Below are 23,447 nucleotides of genomic sequence, written 5' to 3'. Positions count from 1 at the left end.
TGGGAACTAAATTTTTATATCCTTAGTAACTAATTAATAGAAGTGGGAGAAAATCAAGAGAGTTGATTCAGACTATTATTTAGAAACATGGAAATTAAGCATCTAGGTTGGTAAGCTATGAAAACTTCATCCGAAGTAGGGAAGTTAGGGCAGGAATGATGGAGCTGGATTTGGACAATTTCTTTAATATGAGCAAAACTGCATTACATACTTATAATAAAACATTAGATATTACAGAAAAGTAAAAATGAACAAAAAAGAGCCCCCATACTCCATACACCCAAGGCCTAACACTATTAATTGATTGGTGTCTTTTCTTTGGTTTTCTTATGTTGAGCTTTATGCCACTGAAGTCTGATCTATACATTCTCTGTTTTATTTTCATGAACAAAGGCATTTTATCATCCACATTTTCATGAATATTATCATGGCATCATGTTATTTTATAACCAATAAGATACTTCTATGTATAGTAATTTAAGTTTCCCTTCAATATTTGAGTAATATCATTTTCTTTTCTTTTTCTTTTTGGTTTTATGAAACAGGGTTTCTCTGTGTAGCCTTGGTTATCTTGGAACTCACTATGGAGACCAGGCTGGCCTTGAACTCATAGAAATTTGCCTGCTTCTGCCTCCAGAGTTCTGGAATTAAAGGTGTGGGATACTAATACCTGGTTCAAATGTACGAACATTTTCAAAACAAAGATAAAAGTGAAAATACCCGGTTCAAGTGTAAAAACATTTTCAAACCTACAGTATGTGGAAAGAATTATGTAATAGATGTCATCTATCTACCACCTGAGTACTAGAGTTAACATTTTACTGTACTTATTTTCCCACACATGCCCCAATTTATCCTCTGTTCAATCATTGATCCATTTTATGTTCTAAAGCTTTTCAAAATAAATTGTAGTTTGTAAGCTTTATCCTACACATATCATCAGATGTCTAATTAACCAGAGTTCATGTTTATAGTTCTTTATTAAAGTATATTTTACATATAATGAGATGCAAAAATCTTTATTTTATCATTTGATAAACTTGGACAAATGCTTATTCCCATGCAGATCACTGCAATCATTAAGCTAAGCCCCTTTTCTCCTAATCCCTATACCAGTCTCCACATCCACAGAGGATGCTGTTGTTCTGGTTTTTAAAATCCATCCAGTACTTTGTATAACTAAAATGCTATGAATATTCTTTGTTGTTATTAAACTTTAGGCTTATGTCTTGGGAATCTATGGGAAGCTTGTTTTATCTGTTACACTCTTCTCACTTGGTTTGGTTGTTTGTTCCTTTTTATCTTCTTCAGACAACAAGCAAAATCACTGATTTACAGTTTTTCTTCATTTGCTGTAAGCAGGGAAGGCCACAGACTTCTGCAAAGGTACTGCTCTTGCTGAATATTGTTTTGATAGCATATATTTTCACAATAACATATGATTCTTATGCTTTACTTTGTGGTTTTATTTTTAAGCTATAAGTTATTTAAATGTGTTAATCTCCAAAGTTAACATTTTATATGTGTTGTATTACTAATATTTATGTCATCAGAAATGTACTCTGTGGAATTGCAAACTGGTGTGGCTACTATGGAAATCAACTTGGTGAATTCTCAAAAAGCTACAAATAGGTCTACCATATGACACACCTATACTACTCCTTGACATGTTTCCAAGACTTGACATCCTAGTCCACACATACTTGTTCAGCCATGTTCCCATTTTTGCTCTCTTCAGAAAACTAAGGAAAGGAAACAACTTAAACATCTTTCAACTGATGAATAGATAATGAAATGTGGTGCATATATATATATATACAAACCCATATATATATATATGGAATATATACACTATGGTATAATATATTATTATTTGTAGTGTGAATTCTAATTAGTCTTAATAATAAAAATCTGGAGTCAGATATCAGGGTAAATGCTGAAAGATCAGAGAAGCAGAGTAGCCAGCCACTAGTTCTTACCTCTACAAAATCCTCAGACCGAATGGGGTATCCTGTTTCTACAAGTCCTCAGACTGAATGCCTTGAGTTCCTGTCTCCTCCTGTCTTATATTCCTCTCTCTGCCCAACCATATCACTGTCTCCAGCTCCCTAGTGCTGGGATTGAAGGTGTGTGACGTCACTGCGTAGTCTCTATGACTAACTAGTGGCTTAGCTCCTCATTCTGATCTTCAGGCAAACTTCATTAGTTAGATCACAAACAAAATATCATTACACTTATTGGCATACACACACACACACGAATACTATTCAGTTGTAAAGAAAAATGAAATAATGAACTTGGTAGGTAAATGGACTGAACAAGAAAAGATTATATTGTGTGAGGTGACCAAAGACCCAGAAAGACAAATGTCACATGTTCTCCTCATTGGCAGCTCCTAACTCCAAATATTCATATATGAATACATATCCTGATCCTGCAATAACTGCAGAATACAGGAAAGTGAATAAATTCATTGTCAGGATAAGGGTGTTGGGGAGCAACAGAGAGGGGAGTAACAGGGTAGAAGTGGTCTGAGCAGTCAAAAATAAAAGGGGGCTCTTTAGGGAAGGAGAGGGAGGTAAATACAGAAGAAAGACAGAAGAGGGTAAAAGCAAACAGCAGGGTACAAGCCATCGGGTAGGGGAACTGGGAAAGGGAGCGCTGCTTAGGGAGGAAGTAGGCAAACACAGGAAGAGGGTGAAACAACAATAACGATGCCTGAGAAGCCATAATACATCATAATTTTAGTTTCCAGAGAGGCTTCCAAACTAACTTCCACAGTGACTCTCACCAAGGCCATCTCTCCAGTGTGTCTTGCGTGGTGTTGCTTCAATGATAGGCCTTCTGACAAGGTGAGATGAAATCTCAACGTGCTTTCATTAGTGTGTCCCTGAAGGCTGAGGCTGTAAGACTCTCATGTATTCACTGGTTACTCGCACTTGTCTTTTGAGAAGCACTATTTATCTTATATACTTACTTATTGATAGAATTTTTTGATTTTTTTGATGTTTAAATTAGTTCTCTATACATTTTAGATAATAATTCCTAGTCATATGTAGAGGCAGCAAACACGTCTTCCATTCTGACCACTATATCTCCATTTTGCTAACTGCTTCCTTTGTTGTGTAGAAGTTTTTAAATTTCATGCAAGCCCATTTGTCAGGCCTTGAAATTGTTCTCTGGACTACTGGAGTCCCGTTCAGAAGATTCTTGCCTAAGATTATGTTCTGAAGTGCTTTCTCCTAGTAGTGTCAGAGTTTCTCTCAGTACTTCAGATGGAAGCTCTGAAGACCCTGCATAGACCAAACAATCCTGATTAGAAACAGTAATGCTTGAGGCACTGCACTTGATTTCAAATAATAACACAGAGTGAGAGAAATGGAAACAGTCCAGTCCTGCTGGTGAAGTATGCCCTAAAGCAGACACAGAGACTAGTGGATGAGTATAGAGGACCCAGAAGCAAACTCACACATATGTACAGCTATTTCATTTTTGGCAAATATGTCAAAAACATACATTGGTGAAAGATAGCTTCTTCAACAAATGATGTTAGGAAAATTCGATACCCACATACATATAAAACAATCAAACTAGGTCCCGTGTCATTCACTTTGCACAAAACCGACTCAAAATGGCTCAAAGACCTTAAAATGTGTCTCCTAGAGGCAAAATATCTGGATCATCCATGTCATTCAATCTGAGTATTCTCGCATTAATTATATAATTTAGAACAGTTATATCAAATATAATATTGATTTAACTATGGTTAGACCTACCATTTTTATGTCTAATTTCTAAGTCTCCCATTTATTTTGATTTTCTCTATTTGTCATTATTTTCCTCTTTTCATGTTTTTTTTCAATATTAATTCACTATTTCTTACTATTCAGTCATCATTTCTTTATGATTTTTAGGTCGATAACTGTCCAGTATTTTAAAACGAATCTTTTAAGAATAAACTTTTACTTGCACCGGCCAAAGTCATCTTGAAGTCCATATCATACTAATTTCTGCAAGAGAACATAGCACTGTGCATTTTTACCTAATGCCCTTGCTTTTTCTTATCCTGTGGCATTCTTGTCATATATAATTTATATCCACACATGTTATAAACCCCACGATATGATTCACAAATTTGCATTAGCTTGTTTAAGAAAAACAAAGATGAAAAGAGTGTTTTATAGCACAAATTTGTGATTTCTAGTGCTCTTTATTGATTTTGAAAACCCATCTCACCTGGCATTGTTGGTGTCTTTCTGTCTGAACAACTTCGCATTTTGTGTCATTTATTAATCATAATCCTCCTTTATGTCATTTTCATTTTTAAAGTGCATTTTTCCTGATAGACTATTATGTGGCCATAATAAAGAATGAATTCCTGTCATTATGCACCTAGAGGACACCGTGTTGAATGTCAGTCAAATAAAGAATACTGTATATTTTCACTTATATGTGGAAGCTTAAAGTTGATCTTATAAATGTAGAGCACAGAATTGCTGCGGGAGGTCCTTCCGCTCCTCCAACCAATAGCTGCTGAGATACCAGCCCATTGGGGCGTGGTCTCCCTTTAAAAAAGCTGCTACTTCGCGCGCGCTCTCTCTCTTCACTTCCTGCTCCTCAACTAGACTCCCTTCCTGGTTGCACAGAGGACGGTGATCTGTAAGTTTTTTCTCTTTAAATAAATACCACCCTATTAATCATAATTCCAAACTGGCGTGGCATTGTTTGTGACTTACGCCTTCACAGAATAGTGTCACAAAAGATTTTATAGTTTACATTTTGCTGATATTTTTCCAAGTGATCATTTAATGTGGACATTTCCCCCTACTTTTGAATATTTACAAAAATGACTTGGAAATTGTTAGTTAATTCTAACATCGGGATCGTGAAAAACATTATTGTTTCTCACAATAAATGTCTACTAATTATAAAAGAACTCCCTGCAATTGAAATTTCTATTTGATATTTTTAGGCTTCTGGCTATTGTTTCTACCAGGCTCTTTAGATAGTCCAGTGAACACATGCATTGCTGGGACCAAAGATCTTAGAGCAGTTAAATGCATTTCTGGTATTTTTCCCTTAGCTTCTTCCAGCCTCTGATTATAGCCAAAGTGGATACAGCCATGTATTTCTGCTTCAATTCTCCTGCTTTATGAAATATGGATTAAATGACTACCAGAAACTACCAGAAGTCAGGTAAACGTGGTTTCCACCTACTACCATTCATTTTTATCAAGGATTTCCTTTCTTGCCCTAGTTCCACACTGTTCAGAAATATACTCAATGCCTGCATTAACACGAGCTATGCCATTGTGCCTGTAATTTGTACTTCATATCAGTGCAATTATTGCACTGTCTATGTGGTAAAGAGATTACAGTGAACATTGTGGTGCTCAAAACATCCAATTTGGGAGCATGACCTTCAAAATCAGCTTAAACACACAGGCAATATTTTATTTATACTATTAGCATTTCAGCACCTCCTCTTAGGGTTGGAGAAATGAAGCATTGGATTTTGATGTTTAGAGTTCTTCTAGGATTTTATGAGCCTTGACAGAAAAACCCAGGAGGGAGGAATAGAAGCAGGAAAACTGCGCTGGAAGCAACACTTGCCTTTTTCAAATGAGTGCAGTAGGAGGGAAGAAACACAACTCTTTTCATGTTTTTGGTAGGCTATTTTTGCAGATATATGATACTTATTTAGAGATATGTCTATTTAAGGAGCCAGTAAACAAAATATATTTATTAACGTGTATTTCTCCATTATAAAAAGTACAGTGATCACTTTATTCTACTTGTGCAAGGAAGAGCATTTAAATAAAGAAGAAAGTTTTCGCTGACCTTTGTAAGTTATATCACTGAAGTCACATACTCAAAGAAGTTTTCCTATTCCCTACAATTCACATAAATACACAGGAACAGCATGTCAGTAAAAGGACCATGTTATAACAAAGCAGAAGATGAAGATATGGGCTGGTGAGATGAGACAAACCCGTGGGTCCGGAGCTTCCTCTCGGCAGAATGGAATGAGACTTTAAAGCAGCCCCTCCCTCAGAGAGCTGTTGTGAAGATTGGAGCAGCCCCTCCCTCAGAGAGCTGTTGTGAAGATTGGACATGGTAGGTATATAAAATTCAGAGAGTCTGGAGCATTGCCATCATTGTCACTGTGGTCACTATTATTTCCCTATCAATAAATGCCTAATAAACAATTACCTAACTGCATACTCTGTGAATTGAATAAATTTTTCACTGGAAAAAATTTCAAAAGGTGAAAAAATTATGTAAATATTTTGTATATTATTTTAAGTATTATGTAAAAATGAGCAAGAAAAAGAACAAACGGGGGGCTATTGGAGTGAAATCATAAAGTATGATTTCTCTAAGGAGATGACCTGAAAGTTGAAACTTAAAAGATGACAAGGAGCCAGGAGCAAGAAGGGCAGGGACGACAGAAGGGGCAGCATGTACAAAAGCACTGGAGCAAACACCTTCAGGAAGCTTCGGGCACAGGGAAGCCTGCAGCCTGCTGGGACACTAGATGAACTCAGGAAGTCCTGTATCAATTACTGCTCTGTAGCTAACTCAGCTTAGGGCAGGAAAGGGTCCATTTTGGATCCCAGTTAGAGCCCATCATGGTGGGGAAGACTAGAAACAGGCAGGGAAAGCATGGCAGTAGAACCAGGAAGATGGATGATCATATCTCATCTGCATATACGAGGAGAAGGATGGGGGAGACTGGGAAGGAAGGAGAGGTACAGGTAGATAGAATAGGAAATGGGGGAAAGCAATAAACCTTCAAAACCTGTTCCCAGGGACACACTTCCTCCAGCAAGGCTCCACTTCTGAAAGGTTCCATGACCTCCCCATACAGGGCCACCAACTGGGAACCAAGTGTTTAAACACATGAACATATAGGGGACAGTTCTCATTTAAACCACGACGGTGAGAAAATCCAAGGCCAGGGAAGAGCGTTTGGCTTCTGGTTTTGGAGTAACGAGATGGCTATGAACGACAAGTCAATAGACGTATTCTGTGCCTCACAAAAACAGGATGAAGAACAGAACTTCCTAAGAAATGGCTAAAATAGTTCCTACAATGATTTGAGTTATTACCAACAACCCCAAAGTCCTTTCTGGATAGTTTAATAATTAGTCTATCCACTTCTTTTTTCTTTCACGCCTTCATGTACCATAATGAACCCAGATCAAACGGGACAGACGAGTGGGAGGGGTTAACTAAGAAGGATGGTCAGTCTGAGCCTGCAGGGTGTGGAGTGGGAGACATCTGTATCACACTGAGAAGTGACTGAGATGCTGTAGGTGAAGAAAATGATTCCAAATTCTAACCCTGGCATAGACAGGAGGAGACTCGCAGCAAACTTAAATGTAGCTGCCCTTCCAAAGCAAGTGACATTGAGGTGACCAGGAATGCCAACATGAGCTTCTTCCTGGACTGCTGCAGCTTACTCCTTTTCCTGAAGTTGCTTCATTTTCTGAACATTCTTTTTTCTCTTTTTAACATGCTTTATATTATCAAATTTCTTGGCCCTAATTAACACCACAGCTAAGAATATAATAAAGTATATCTATTTTCACATGACATTTTGAACAATTGAAACTGTTTCCTCTCTTAATCAGGGAAATTAATTTCGAAAGGGAAAGCCTATAGGGAAATGGTGCCACGCTTAATCTCCATTACCCTTCATTCCTGACAGATCAATTTAAGAGTGTACATTAATAGGTGAGATTTCCGACTTGTGTCAGTATTTTTTTGGGGGGGGGAGTTATGATTTTGAAATGACAAAATAAAGTCATAGCATTATCAGACAGCATGTGTTATAATAACAGCTTTAGAGGTGATTTTAATTTTTTTGAAAGATAAAGGCTAGTTTATTAAATGTCATCTGTGAACTTGGTGACAACTAATTATCTTTCATTTCACAGCTGCCGATAATAAGTGAGATTAAAAATGATGAATACCTACTGTTGCCAGGTAACCGCGTCTACTGTGCTCCCTGCCACCTTCATGAATCTGTAAGGAAGAGAGAAGAAAGATGGTATGACTTAAAACATTTCTCCAGAGCTAAAACAGGGTAACCAAGAGACACACTGGACCAATCCACACTCAGATATGCTTTCTCAAAGAACCCACAGCCCCAGTCATAGAAATCAAAATCCCAGTACAGTATTTTACCTGCATTTGTCTTCCTAAGCCCAAACCTGACAGTTATCACATTGATTTCACATAACTGAAACTTATCTATGCTTATTTCCTATGCTCTGAAGACTCTGATCTCTGCTGGGAAACAACAGTATTTGGATGGTACGACAATAGATAATTTTGAAAAAGTGCAGGCCTCTCTCCCCGGAAAAAGTATGGGATAACCCAATTTATTTATACATCTGTGAGGCTCTATCAAATACGCTCCAATGCAAAGCTGCCACATCTGTGTGAAACGTGGTGGGATAGAAACATGAGCACCACAAAGAGTAATCCATCTACTTCTGGAGGAAAAAGTAAGAAACTAAGTATTCTCTATTGAGTATGCCGAGCTCAAAAGCAGGGGGAGGCCTGGTTCTGGGAAGCCGGGTACAGCAAAACCTTGTGAGCAATTGCTCTCGGACCTCTGTGACCTCCTGGAGGTCCAGAAGAACCAAAGTCAGGAGGCTTCATTCATGATTCACAGATGCCACGGACCACATGTTTGAAGTAACTGCCCCTGCTCACTTGTTGGAGGACATGTAGTGCCATGGCTATTACTTTTCTTGGAGAGAGTTGTCACTCGAAAATCAGAAATCCAAGAAAAAACATCCTAGTTCTTCCAAATGCTTCTTTCAGCCTCAAGACTCCAAGGGGATTTTCTCTTTGAAGCAAATGTTTAATTCTGCTTTATGATCAAAGAACTCTTGAACCAGAAGAGATGGTCTTTTTTCTTTAAGGCCCTAGCTGTGTCCTAGCATAGAAGAATCTCTCCAGACAGATGGGATGGACAAGGGGTGCAATGAGCAACCCAAAAGGTCTGTTTCGCTGGGATGGTGGGAAAGGACTCAGTTTACCTGTGGAAGAAACTGGGAAAAGTGGGAAACTATGATTTCTGGCTAGCCACAAAGTGAAGTTCATAAAGGGATAAGGAGAAAGGAGGACATGAGAAGGGGACTAGAGAGAAGCATTGTACAGGGCAGGAAGAACAGCTGGAGGATGAAGCAGTCTCTACAGTGGTCTTGGATTGGATTTGTTCTCTCTCTCTCTCTCTCTCTCTCTCTCTCTCTCTCTCTCTCTCTCTCTCTCTCTCTCTCTCTCTCTCTCTCTCAAATTTCTCTCTGTAGTACCACACTGAAGTCCAGGACCAGAATGTAGAAAATATAACACAGTGTTTGGTCCAGAATGGAATTAGTTTGATGGGTTGAGTCAAAATGTCAATGTGGTTTGGTAGATACTGGGCATTTTCTAAGTATTTAGTTAGTATTCACCATGTGCGTATGTGTGTGTGTGTTGTTGTTGTATATGTGATTTCTTTTACTTCGTATCACTGCTTTATTTGGTGGTGAGGACGTTAGATGTTATTTATCACTTTATGCAGACTATATGCAGCTTCTTCACTGGCTAGAAAAGCAGAATTTTCAGACATTCTACACAACTAATCTAACGTGGGTTATGCCACTTCATCTCACCTCACCAAGAAGGAAATCCGGGACTTTGAGTGTGGTGTAGCATTCACCTCCTCCCTGCTTCCCTGCCCTGTGTTCAGGAGTCCCCTTTTGAAGTTAAAGGCCAGAACGGTATATGTACTTGGTCTTTCCCACCCTGCTCTGTGCTATCCTGAGTCAACAGGCACACAGCTAGCACCTGTCAGGGAAAGAAAAGGAAAGGCTACAAGGTCGAAGGAAGGGAGTGGGAATGGAATCCCAAACACTACTTTCGTTGCATGTGTATTGCAAGCAATGAAGAGATGATGATGCTTGAGGAGTTGGATGGCCTAGATACAAAGAGAGGGAGGTGAAACTCTTTACCCTTTCTTCAGAATACTGTAAGGGTCAGAGAACAGTCTTATACATAAGCATTATTATTATTATTATCATCATTATTATTTTATTATTATTATTTTGATTTTTTGAGACAGGGTTTCTCTGTGTAACCCTGACTGTATTGGAACTAGCTCAGTATACCAGGATAGCCTTGAACTCATAGATGTTTTCCTGTCTCTGCCTCCAGAGAGCTAGAATTAAAGGCATGAGCCACCACCACTGGATTCATTTATTTTTTATAAAGAAAAGAAACAAAGAATCAAATATACAATTGCATGAGATTCAATCCTCTAATAGTTTGTATCATTTCTGAAATAGAAATAGTTCATGAAAAAATCTTCAAAATCATCATATAAAACAACCATAATAAAAGTGACACATGTTCTTATAAACCGCTTTCAGCTTCTTATATGTGTAGGTCATACACTCTCCAAAAGAAAACAATTAGGGAGATGTTTCTGTTTAAGTAGAGAGGCCACATCTTACAAGGGTTGTGTGAGTTGTTCAAATTCACAGTCAGTGAGGACTAAGACCAGATTCAGATTCCGAATCCCACCCAATGTCTGGCACCCTGTGATGCCTCTAAAGCTGAGTAGCACAGTAAAAAGACTCTGGAGTGCAAGAGAAAAAGTTGAAATTTTATGCTGAGAAAATATAACCATGTTTATTAGAAAAAAATCATGGCCCGATCACCATCTTTTCCTTTCTGTTTTTTTTTTTCTCCAGAATGTAAGCTCTTGTGCATTTATTTGCAAGAAAATGTGGTGAATGTACACAAGTTGGGGACAGAGTCAGTGTTCAGTCAGGATATAGAAACAAACACAGCCAATTATTAAAGTTACTGTGTGCTACGCCAGCACCAACTAACTTCTAATATGGTCATAGTCAAGAGAGCAGCTTGCTCTACTGTGTACAGAGTTAGAGGGGTGTGGATGGAGAATAGATTCCTATCATTTACGACAATGAAGCAGGGAAGAGCGTGTGGTATGAGGAGTAAGCTGGCTGATGGTCAGCATGAACAAACGCAAGTTATGTTCTCAGAGTCCATTGTGGCTGGATGCCAGGAAACAGGTGAGGGAGCAGCAAGAGATCAGGCAGTCAGGGCTCTGGAAAGTGGCCATGTTAATAATCTGACCTTTGTACTAACAGTGAGATGCTTGTCCAAATCCCATTTATACTTGTGTGACCAGCTACTAACAGGACCATGAAATATGGAGAGTGTGTCCTTCATGAGAATGTCCTTGTATGGTTGTTCAGTTTATCCTATGTTTACACTAAAAGCAATATCAGGATCGGATTTGGCTTTCAGGAGGATGACTCTGGCTGTAGCGAATGTGAGAGTCACTGGTGTGAGTGGATTTGCAGGAGTCTACTGCAGAGGGGTGGGAGGTTTTGAATCATAAGAATGAAACATGATTAGTATGACAGAGCAAGAGAGGCTGTGAAAGTTTCAACTGTAGCACTACTGCGGCACTCCCAACAGGACTTTCTAATCCTATTGAATACACACTGAACTAGAAGTAAATAGTCATGGAGCATGGAGTCTTTTAGACAGCGAGCCCTAAACGATCATTATCTTCTGGTTCATAGCAGATACTCTGCTCCTTCCTTCTGCCTCTGTCTCAGAAACTGACCCAAAGCACACAGATGAGCAGTTTTAATGGAGCTGCACAATGTTCAGCAATAGTGATGTTAGACTGGATAAATGCATGCAGAAGAGCTCTAGCATTAGTGGAAGATTTCCAGTGTAAGCCAAAGGATACCCAGGATGTGAATACTGACTAGAGGGAAAATTTCACTTTTTCCCAAGTTGCATGTTTCTGTGCCCTGTCATGAGGCTGGAAGTCTGGACTATGACCTTAGAGAAGAAGTGCTTGCTCTCATGTGTCCTTCAGTTATCAAAGGGTAGAAGGGAAGGGGAACAGGGTTCTGTATAAGAGAAAATTGGCCAGTGCCTGGTAGACATTCCTGTATTTGGGGTCTTCCCCATGGAAGCCAATCTGTTGCTATAGAGGAAAATCCCCTTTCACTGTGAGAGTCCTTTCTTCTTCCAGGAGACTCAGAATCTGGGAGACTCTCTTTCCTTTGTTACCCACCTGCATATATGTCGGATCTGAAATATTGTTGAGCCTTCCCTCCCGGGGCAGATCACAACTCTCACTTATAATAAAGTCCATCTTTATCCATTCTCTCTAGAGTTTGACTTCTATTTCTGGACTACAAAGTACAATCTTAAAGACTAGTTTCTGGATTTTTTTTTCCAGAAAAGAGAATACTTCACAGGGAACTGGAGACCTAAATGAGTGCACACTTCAATAAGAATACAGAAACCTGACCTGCTTGTCTGCAAAAAGAACCACCGGTTATGCAAGTAACACAAATATGGTGTAACAACCATGCTATTTATAGGCCTGGGAAAGACTTGAGAGAAAATTATCTATCAGTAAATCAAGTTGACCTCTAGACAGATGGCAAATTTCAAGCATCTTCCCTTGTCATGCTTAACTTTTTCATATGCTTGCTATACTGGGTTCTGGATGGAGCAAATAAACTATAGCTCTCTTTCCTCCTGCCGCTGGCACCACCACTGTAGCCTCCTCTTCCCTGTCTCTCCTCTAGGAGTGGTGGCTCTCCCTCCCACTCCAATCCTTTCTTCTGTCCTTCATTCCCTCTCCATCTCTACCTTATTTGTATACAGTGATTCAGTGACCGTAGACTGTAAAATAGCAGAGCTGAATGTTTGTGGAGGCCTCTATTTCCAGTCCTCTCTGACAGCTTACACATCTCCATATACAGTAGTTATATAGCCTTTATACACAGGCATTGAAATGAAGGGACTCTCCAACCAATCTCTGTTTAAGATAAAAGTTGCACTCATGTTTAACTTAATTTTGATCTTGAATAAAGACAGGAAAACTAACAACATTTGCTGATTAATAATCATTTTAAAGCCGTTTACATATTTTATTCATAATTATTATTTTAATTTATTATTTGAAAATTTCATTATGCATATAATACATTTTGGTCAAATCCACCCACTCACCAAGTCCACCACTTTTCCCCTCTAACATCACGTATTCCTTTTAAGTCCACTGACTTCACATAGTTCTGCCAGCATGTGCATGAGCTTAGGGTCACCCCCGGAGCACAGGTAGCCTATCTGGGGTGACATTCCAAAGAATACTGATTTTCTGTCCCACAGCAACCATCAGCTATGGGAGGTGGTGGTATTATTTCTTTCATTTGGCAAATGAAGAAACTGCTCAAGACCACCCATGTAATTAATTACAGAACAATGCTAACCCTGATTCTACTCTCAAGCCCTTATTACAACCATGCCGGGAGCAGAATTGTAGTCTTTGTTGCGTTGCCACTTTTCCTGAGTTCATGGCAGATGCTGGGAGTGATCACAATACATTATCGCCTGTCTGGGAACTGGTAAGAATTTTTCTCAAGATAGATCGCCAAGCATTTGTTACCTCTAACTGGCCTTCAAGATAAAGTCAATTTGGGGGTGGGGGTTGAGAAGAGGGAGACTGTAAGGCAATGTCTGAGACAGGACAGAAGCACACACAAGAGAATAACACATACAGGAGAGCCAAATCGATTTGTTTGATTAGGGAAGCTGGGAGAATAGAGGTTTTGAGGGACAACGCTGAAATATATCTGGAAGGCTCTGGCGAGCACTGACAGGGGCTGGCTGGAGGATTATCATGATAGGCATGGTTTGGCAAACCGTAGTGCTGCTGAGGAGGCTTGCAGACTTGTACTCAAGCACAGAAGGTTTTAGCTGACTTGATATGATTTGTCCTGGCCGTGGAAACTGGTGGGAAGGAAGAAACATGCATCAGGATATGATTATGAATTTCACAGAGGAAGGAAAATTTCCAGGAGCTGAAGCTGTGGTAAGAAGCTGACTGAGTGAGAGCAAAAACCACAGGCCTCAAGTGAAGAGGGTTCTTTTTATATTCTTGACTGTTTATACCATCCTTAGGTGAACGATGAAAACTCAGGAAAATGGCACCATAGAATAAAATCTATTGGGTCCAGGAGTAAGACAGGTATCTGTTTTGAAACTTGGAACCATCATTAGCTTTGTGACTTTCACTTCCCAGCACCCTTTTGTATGGAGAGAACAGTACCTATCCTGCAAAGACTCTGTGAGATTCCTGGGAGACACAGATGGGGAAACAAGAGCAGTGGGTAGTGCAGTGCAGACACTAAATACATACGGGTATCCTTTCCCTGGTCATGGCTTGTTACCATAACATTTGTACACATCTATTTCTTGATCAATAAAATATAAATGGAACCTGCTCTGCCCATACATGGTAGTGATTCTCAATTTTGCTGTACCTATATTCTTTGGAGCCTTTGTTTAAAAGAACAGTATTTGGTTCCATCTCCACACACTCAGATTTGCCAAGTCTGAGCTGGATCTTAAGAATCAAGCTGGAAAAGAGAGAAGTTTTGGAGTTGAAATGAAACAGCATTGCAACAGACACCAATGATATCTAGAGGATCATTAGGGAATATGGACAAATTATACGTCAATAAATTGGAAATTGGAATGAAGAACTCTAAAAATTAATAACCTTAAAGCCTCAAGTCCATAAATCCTCAAGTCCATATATGGGCAAACAGATTGAACAGAAATTTCTCAAAAGAAGGACAAATGATCATCAAATAGATGAAAATGTCAGTGTTTTAAGCAATCGAGGAAATTCAAACCAAAACTATACGAGATTTCCATCTCAACCCACTTGGAATAGCAGTCCTTAAGGAAATAAGCAAAAATGCCAATGCGGGAGAACCACCATGAGATCAAGGCCAGCATAAACTATATAGTGAGCTTCAGGGACTGTTTAAGGTTCAGTGAGAGAAACTGGATCCTAGAAAGGAGGGCATGAAAAAAGGTGGGGGTAGCATTCATTATGACAAGAATAGAGGGATAAGGAAATAAAACTATCATTTGATATGTCACTCCTGAGTATATACATGAAGTGAACACACCTGTGCTAATATCAAGATAATCCCAGCAGCACAGACACTAAGGGCCTCAATGAATAAATGGGACCTCCTGAGACTGAGAAGCTTTTGTAAAGCAAAGGACACTGTTGCTAAGACAGAAAGGCAACCCACTGACTGGGAGAAGATCTTCACCAACCCCGCAACTGACAAAGGTCTGATCTCCAAAATATATGAAGAACTCAAGAAACTAGACGTAAAAGGCTAATCAACCCAATTATAAAATGGGGCACTGAGTTGAACAGAGATCTCTCAACAGAAGAAGTTCAAATGGCCAAAAGACACTTAAGGTCATGCTCAACTTCCTTAGCGATCAGGGAAATGCAAATCAAGACAACTTTAAGATACCATCTTACACCTGTCAGAATGGCGAAAATCAAAAACACCAATGATAGCCTTTGCTGGAGAGGTTGTGGAGAAAGGGGTACACTCATCCATTGCTGGTGGGGATGCAAACTTGTGCAACCACTCTGGAAAGCAGTGTGGAGGTTTCTCAGGAAATTCGGGATCAACCTACCATGGACCCAGCAATACCACTCTTGGGAATATACCCAAGAGAGGCCTTATCACACAACAAAAGTATATGCTCTACTATGTTTATAGCAGCATTGTTTGTAATAGCCAGAACCTGGAAACAACCTAGATGTCCTTCAATTGAAGAATGGATGAAGAAAGTATGGAATATATACATATTAGAGTACTACTCAGCAGTAAAAAACAAGGACTTCTTGAAGTTTGCAGGCAAATGGATGGAAATAGAAAACACCATCCTGAGTGAGGTAAGCCAGACCCAAAAAGAGGAACATGGGATGTACTCACTCATATTTGGTTTCTAGCCATAAATAAAGGACATTGAGCCTATAATTCGGGTTCTTAGAGAAGGTAAATAAGAAGGAGAACCCAAAGAAAATCATATAGGCATCCTCCTGAATATTAACCTTCATCAGGCGATGAAAGGAGACAGAGACAGAGACCCACAATGGAGCACCGGACTGAAATCTCAAGGTCTAATTCAGAAGCAGAAGGAGAGAGAGCACAAGCAAGGAACTCAGGACCGCGAGGGGTGCACCCATACACTGAGACAAGGGGGATGTTCTATCCGGAACTCACCAAGGCCAATTGGCCTGGGTCTGAAAAAGCCTGGGTTAAAACCGGTCTCGCTGAACATAGCGGACAATGAGGACTACTGAGACCTCAAGAACAATGGCAATGGGTTTTTGATCCTACTGTACCTATTGGTTTCGTGGGAGCCTAGGCAGTTTCGTGGATGCTCACCTTACTAGACCTGGATGGAGGTGGGTGGTCCTTGGACTTCCCACAGGGCAGGGAACCCTGACTGCTCTTTGGGCTGACGAGGGAGGGTAACCTTATTGGGGGAGGGGGAGGGAAAGGGGAGGCGGCGGTAGGGAAGAGACAGAAATCTTTAATAAATAAACAAATAAATAAAAATTTAAAAAAAAGAAAAGAAAAAAAGAAAGAAAGAAAGAAAGGGATATGAAGATATCATTGAATAGAAATGATGGAGACAGCAATATTGAAATGTACTGTAAAATAAGAAAAAATGAAATAGTATGATTTGATAATAAAGATGGAGAAATCAAAAAAAAGAAATTATGCAAAAAAAAAGAATCTAAGATGCCGGCACAACCATGTGTGCTATGACACTAGTTACAACAGCCAAGTTAAGGAATCATCCTAGATATCCAAAATTAGATGAGTTGGTAGAGAAAATATGGTATATTCAGGTACACAAAGAAATTAATTTTATTCAGTCCTAAAGAAGACTAAAATGTGTATCTTTTACAGAAAAATAGATGGAACTGGAGATCATCACGGTAACTGAAATAAGTCAGACTCAAAAGATAAGCATTACACGTTACTTTTTAGAAAAAGGCCTGAACATAGAAGTGAGTCTATTTGCAAAGAGGAAAGGGACACAGCATAAGCCGGGACGGGGAGGAAACAGGAGAATAAGTGATCAATATAACTGCCATACATTATAAAGAAGCATGAAATATAATGAAATCCATTATTTTCTACAGTAACTATAAGCTACTGCAAAACAGAATCATGATGAATTTCACAATCCCTGTAGGTGTATCTAATGCAGGTAGCTCATGAGTTTCACAGGTTCTGTGTAAAATTTTCTTCACAGGCTCCTGCTTGAACTCTTAGCTCCTAGCTGGTGGTGCTAGTTTGGGACATGGCACCCAGATGAGGTTAGTGGATGTCTGGGGCAAGCTTACAGTGTGGCTTGTTTCTTGTCCTATCCCTCCTTCCTGATCCTATGGAGATGTGAACAAAAGGCCTAATGCTACTGTCACCAAGTCTTACTGCCATGAATGACCAGAGCCTCAAACCCTGAGCCAAAATAAATCTGTTTTCCCTCAAGTTGCATCCTGTCTGGTGAATTTGATCACTGCAACAGAGAAAAGCAACTAATACAATGGACTAGACTTTTGACAAATTCTAGTCTTAGCAGTTCCTGGGACAATGGAACATTCTTTTTTTTTTTTTAAATTGATTTTATTGAGCTCTACATTTTTCTCTGCTCCCCTCCCTGCCTCTCCTCTCCCCTTCAACCCTCTTCCATGGTTCTCATGCTCCCAATTTACTCAGGAGATCTTGTCTTTTTCTACTTACTACATAGATTAGATCACAATGGAGCATTCTTGGAGGAGAAAATAGAATTATAAGGAGGAGGCTCAGGAAGAAAAGACAAAGTATGGAAGAATATTTCCTAAGATCATGTGATCAAGTTACAGTGCTAACGACTTTCCATTTCAGGCGTCTGAACTCCTTCTCTGATGTTCTTTCTAACTCTCTCCCCTTGCTGACTTCTCTGATGCTAGAGACAGAGGAATACATCTTTCCTAACAGTAATAACTCATAAGCCTTAGCTTGGGTAAGCAACCAGGCTCATTCCTTAGCTGGAAAGAAGTACTCTCTAAAAAAACAAATAAAAATTCACAGAGAATTTAGAGTTATGGGCCATTAAAACAGCTGTCATCTAGGGAGCAGACAGTGCTGGGTGCAGTAGCCAGCACTTCCCTGGCGATGAGCACTGAACAAGCAGAATTTCTCTCTGGGGGAGAAAAGAGGTAGATTCTTTTCCTTACAGAGTAAGAAAGGAAGACATTATTCTCTTCTGTCCTTCTGCAGTTTGGTGAAGTCACATAATGCCTTCACATTTGAAATGAAATAGAACAATTATTAGAAATAACACTGTGATAATTACACCAAACTGTCCCCAGCTGTGCTTCTGCTCAAAGAACGGATGTGGCAGAAGGCAGAGAGTAGAGCTGTGATCACCCTCATGATACTGATGTGCCATTATAGTCTTCAGATTTTCCTTCCTCACTCAATTATCTGACTGCCTAGAAACCTGCATTTGAGTCATGGTAAAATGCCCCTAGACTAACAATTGCCTTTTTCATCTTGAAAATGCATCTGTTCTCAGCGATTGTGGCTGTCATTTCTTTGGGTGTCAACACACGCCAGGATCAGTGCAAAGCCTTTAAATTCATCACTCCTTTATTTCTATGAAAGGCCAAGACCTCAGTCACAGTCCACTTTACAAATGAAGACAGGGAGGCTTGGAAGAGAATAAACAGGTCTTTAGATTGATGAATCAGTAGAAAATCAATTCTCACCTACTTTCAAAATACATTCTCTATCATTCTTCTGTATTGACCTGCACAAGAGAAATCCCAAGTGTTTATGTTACAAAACAAGAAACTAATTGGGAAAAGTTTTTGTTTTGTGCTAAACTAAGTATCTTCAAATTTTAAAATGTTAGAGATGAAAGGTACCTTGGAAATAATTTATTACTACCACCCTTTGAGAAAACTGATGTCCACAACGAAGGTGATAACAAATAAATACCCGACACGAACTTTTCCCTCTGTGCACACTCTCTCCTCTACTTGCATCCTTTACGACACTTTTGAGTAATCGATGGCTCTGAAGGGAGGGAAGTTACTGCTCTGCGGCCTCAAGTTAAAATCAGAAGATAAGTAAATTTTAGGTTACAGAAAATAGTTTGATGTATTTTTCTTTATAACAAGAAACTGAGACTAGACAGATCATGGGCCTAAGAGAAAACCCAATACTATTATTCTGCTAAAGGCACTTGGCAAGAAAATAACTCCTAATGACTCCCCACTATACCAAGATTGGTGCCACATCAGAAAAATTTCCTCCTGCAGTAGATGGGGACGATATAGAGACCCACAGCTGGGCAATGTACATAAGGTACAAGACTTTGGAACACTCAGCACTAAGTAAACACAGTGGAACTCCACTGGAGAAAACGGATTTCTCCTTTGCCAGGTTTCAATTGCGAATAAATTCTTTATTAGAGGTGGGACCCAATGTCCACTTCCCCCTATCAGTGCTGGGATCCCATCTGTCTTGAATCTGTACAGGCCTTGTAGGATACCTTCATCAAATCCCTACCCCTCAAGACTCAGGGATCTATGTGGAAGAGGAGGCAGAAGGATCATAAAAACCAGAGGTGGTGCTGAGGCAGAGGTGGTGGATGACTCCAAGGAAACTTGTCTTCCAGACACAACAGAAGTGATGTACATATGAACTCACAGAGACTGGCAGACCTACAAGGCCTGTACCTCATCACTCACACATAGACAGCTATACATCAGTATCAGATACCCAACAGAAGTGTTAGTAATCATGTATAAACAAAGATAGAAATTCAAGATGCAAAGTCAGTTTTTCTATTTCTGGCTTGTTGACTACTGAACACACAATACTTAGCAAACACTATTGTTTGCTTCCTAGCTCTTTTCTATTTTTATCCCCATTATTCTAATTTGAATGTTTTCTATAGTTCTTTGAACTTATGGAGCAGAAAGCTGAGCCTGTCTATATGTTCTTATACAGGTTCATATTAGATTATTCTTCTGGAAACTCTGTATTATGTGGTGGTGACTTCCCTTCTTCATTCACAAACTTACTCAACAAATGTGAGAAATTAAGTAGTAGGCATTTTGGTAATAATAAACACAGCAAAGATTCTTCACATCCTCACAGTTTATAATCTACAGGTAATAAGCAAACGAACAGCAAATACATACTTACAAATTGTGATAAATATTGTAAAATGAGCAGGTAGGTTGTGAAAGAAAGGACTCTAAGAATGAGACAAAATAAGTTGTGTAGCAAGCATAAGGAACTCTGGGATGAATAACAAGGGAGAATGGCAGTTAATAAATATACAGCATTAGGCAGTAGGCAGGCCATTAACTGTGGGGTCTTGTGGATCAAAATAAAACAAAAAACTCACGTTTTATTCTAAGAACAACAGAAATTGACACCAAATGAATTATAACTTTTAAATAATATATTTTAGACACTGAATAGTGGATAGATTGGAGGGAAAGGGTGAATAGTAAGGCTTCTAAAGCAGGTATAAATTCTCTGAATTTTAATAAATTTAAATCTTTTTATTTTCACTGTGTTTTTCCTACTACAATCCATCATGGAAACCAGTAATCACATCAGATTCTGGATATCCTAGTATCTAGAACTGTGAGGGAAACTTTCTCTCCTTTATAAATTACCCAGTTTGGGCTTCTTGCTGTAGCAGAACAAGATGAAAGCATTGTCTAATCCTTATTTGTAGTGATGCAACCATCTGTAAATATCTCACAGTCTAGGAGACTGGAACTTTTTGATGGACCTCCTCACAGTTAGAGTTAATAATCCACCTTGAGGTCACTGCTAGCTTACTGAGTAATCAAACTGGTTATTAAACCTGTCTTTAAGAGAACAATGTGACAATCAACTTTACTTGCCTTGGATTTCCCATGCAATTAACTTTTATAGCCCAAGATAATACATAGCTGCAATCTTAAGTTACTACTCTTCCATACTCCTGACCCAGAATAATACATGTGTATCATCTGTTGAAAGTACAAAATACAGAAGTTGAAAGCAATTTCCTAATACCTACCATAAAGGTTGAAAGCAACCATTTATGGATATTAGTTGATAAATAATGATATTTGTTACCTGTGTCAGTTGGGATCAGCTGGAGTCAGTGACTCAATCCCTTGTCGAACTCTGATAAGATTTCTGTCAAGTATCCCATCCCTTTCCCCATGTTATGTTTTCTTTACTATTCAATAAATAGAGCAAAGCCCTTTGTTACAGACAGACACACTGCACACACACATACAGACACATGCACATATGGCATACAGACATTACTCACACATAGGCACAACAGACATATATACATAGGGATAGAAACAGAGACACAGGGACAAGCAAATTCACAAGACAGCCTTCATGCAGGCTCATATTCAGGCTCATGCAAGACAGATGACGGAAGACACATGGGGCATGAAACAGAGCATTCAAATCTGGACTCCCTAGCTGAATGATTCCAAGGTGGAAGTGTTTTTATTTCTTTCCTTCATGTGACACTGAAGCATTATTGCTGGCTTGGAGTTAATCACTAGTGCACATAATCCATGTAATTATTAAGCTTAATTTAAGAAAGAATATATTTAATTTTAAAATATTTTTATTTATTCCAATTACATCTTTATAAAAATGTTTTTAATTTATAAATACAATATCTTACAGTACATATCTTGTTACATACATGTAAGAGTATTAAATTATAGATATTTTAAGTATTGATCATGAATTATAATTTATCTTAGATTGTTTATTTATATTTTTTATTTTAGTTTTTGTATGTTATTGGTTTCTTATGCCTGTGGTCTTTGACTATCTATTCACATTTAAAATGGTATTGTAATATTTTTCCAGATCACAGGTACAGAGTTAAATATTAAATAAACCAATGTTTACAATAAATAATTTTTTGACTGGAATTTCTATTGTGTCTGCATAGCATTTTGATCAACACAGACAAAACAATTATAGTAAATTTCTCAAGCAAGAAAAATGTGTTGCCTGGTAAAAGAAAACTAATGAATTAAACATAAACTGTTAACACATAGATGATGCACAGAAGTTTATGGACAAAGAACAGATGAAACTGATACAACCTTAAAGAACAATTCTTCAGCTAAAGCCACGTCTAGAACTATCCAGGTCTCGACTGAGGACATGAGAACAATAAAACGAATATTTTATTAAGTATTTCCCATTTTCCAAGAGACTTGTAACTCCCTGATAATACGAACACAGGGATCCTCTCTCTAATCCATTTCCTATTCTATAGGAGAGGCAGTCCTATACATTCCTATTTTACAGAGATTAAGAGCTTGCGTGGTTCTATGTCATTAAAGCTAATAAACAACATTATTATTATTTATAAAATCATGTTTTACTCAAAAAAATCAAAATATCAATTCATGAATTCTTTTTGCATCAGATAAACAAAGTTATTTGGTGTGTAGACAGATATTATATTAGTTTCATCTGTTCTTCTACTATAAACTTCTATGTACCATCTATGTGATGACAATTTATATTTCATTCATATATTAAGTGCTTATTGGAAAACACTTATATATATATAAAATATTCCTAGCTTCTAAGGGTATAAGAAACAATATCTAGATCACAGTTCATGGTCTATTTGGGAGGCAAATATGTAAACAAACACATTATGATCAATATGATAAATGCTGGAGCAGAAAAATAAAATGTGATGCAAGGCCAGGGGGGACCACTGAAATCTGACCTGAGTATGCCAGGGAAGGTCTGGGAACCAAGAGGGAAAAGGTGACCTTCCAAACAATTACATAAAACAAAAAGATGCACAAGTCAAACGGCGTGTGGCATTTCCCAAAATCCATAATACTTTGGCATACTTGAAGGTAGTGAGCGTAATGGAGCACAGCAGTTTACTAGATTGGAATTTATGAAGATAGAGACATTAAAGGCTAATAGTGTTTCTGGAAAACTTATGACTTCAAGCAAAACTGAATTGACTAGGTGTCACACTTAAAAATGACTCAAAAATCCACATGGGGATATTATTAGAGTCTGAGAACAGGTACAAATAGATTGTTAAAAAAGAAAAAAATGATAAGATCTATACAGACAAATGAAGATGGGATTGAATGATGCTAAGAAATTCAAAATAGAATGCTCAATAGCAACCTGAATATGTGCCCAAGGAGTACTGAATCTAAAACAGCACCATCTCAATACTTGGATGTCCATAACATGTGCGTTTATGTCTGGATCTCCAATTTTAATCCATTTATCAATATGTCTTTATGTCAGTGTTGTTTCTATTATTATAACCCTGTAGTACAACTTGAAATCTGAGTGGTGATAGCTCAAGCAGTGCTTTTATTATCAAGTATTGTTTTAGCTAATCATGTGTTTTTGTGTTTTCATATAAAGTTTAATGTCATTTAATATTTTTATATTTAACAATTT

At 38.5% G+C, this 23,447-nt stretch overlaps 1 protein-coding gene across 3 annotated transcripts in view; it reads right to left on the bottom strand.

Moving 5' to 3' along the window:
- Positions 1–23,447, bottom strand: part of Hpse2 (heparanase 2 (inactive)) — a 566,360-nt gene that overhangs the window by 183,362 nt on the left and 359,551 nt on the right. For all 3 annotated transcript variants that reach the window (XM_050149558.1, XM_050149567.1, XM_050149573.1), the window contains one exon: positions 7,984–8,031. In XM_050149558.1, the coding sequence (XP_050005515.1) occupies positions 7,984–8,031 (48 nt within the window). The remainder of the gene's footprint in view (positions 1–7,983; positions 8,032–23,447) is intronic.

Source organism: Alexandromys fortis, unplaced genomic scaffold, assembly GCF_014885135.2.
Source record: "Alexandromys fortis isolate MF-2015 unplaced genomic scaffold, M_Fortis_MF-2015_v1.1 scaffold_16, whole genome shotgun sequence".
In the NCBI taxonomy this organism is placed as follows: domain Eukaryota; kingdom Metazoa; phylum Chordata; class Mammalia; order Rodentia; family Cricetidae; genus Alexandromys; species Alexandromys fortis.
This window is presented reverse-complemented; position numbering and strand designations above follow the sequence as displayed.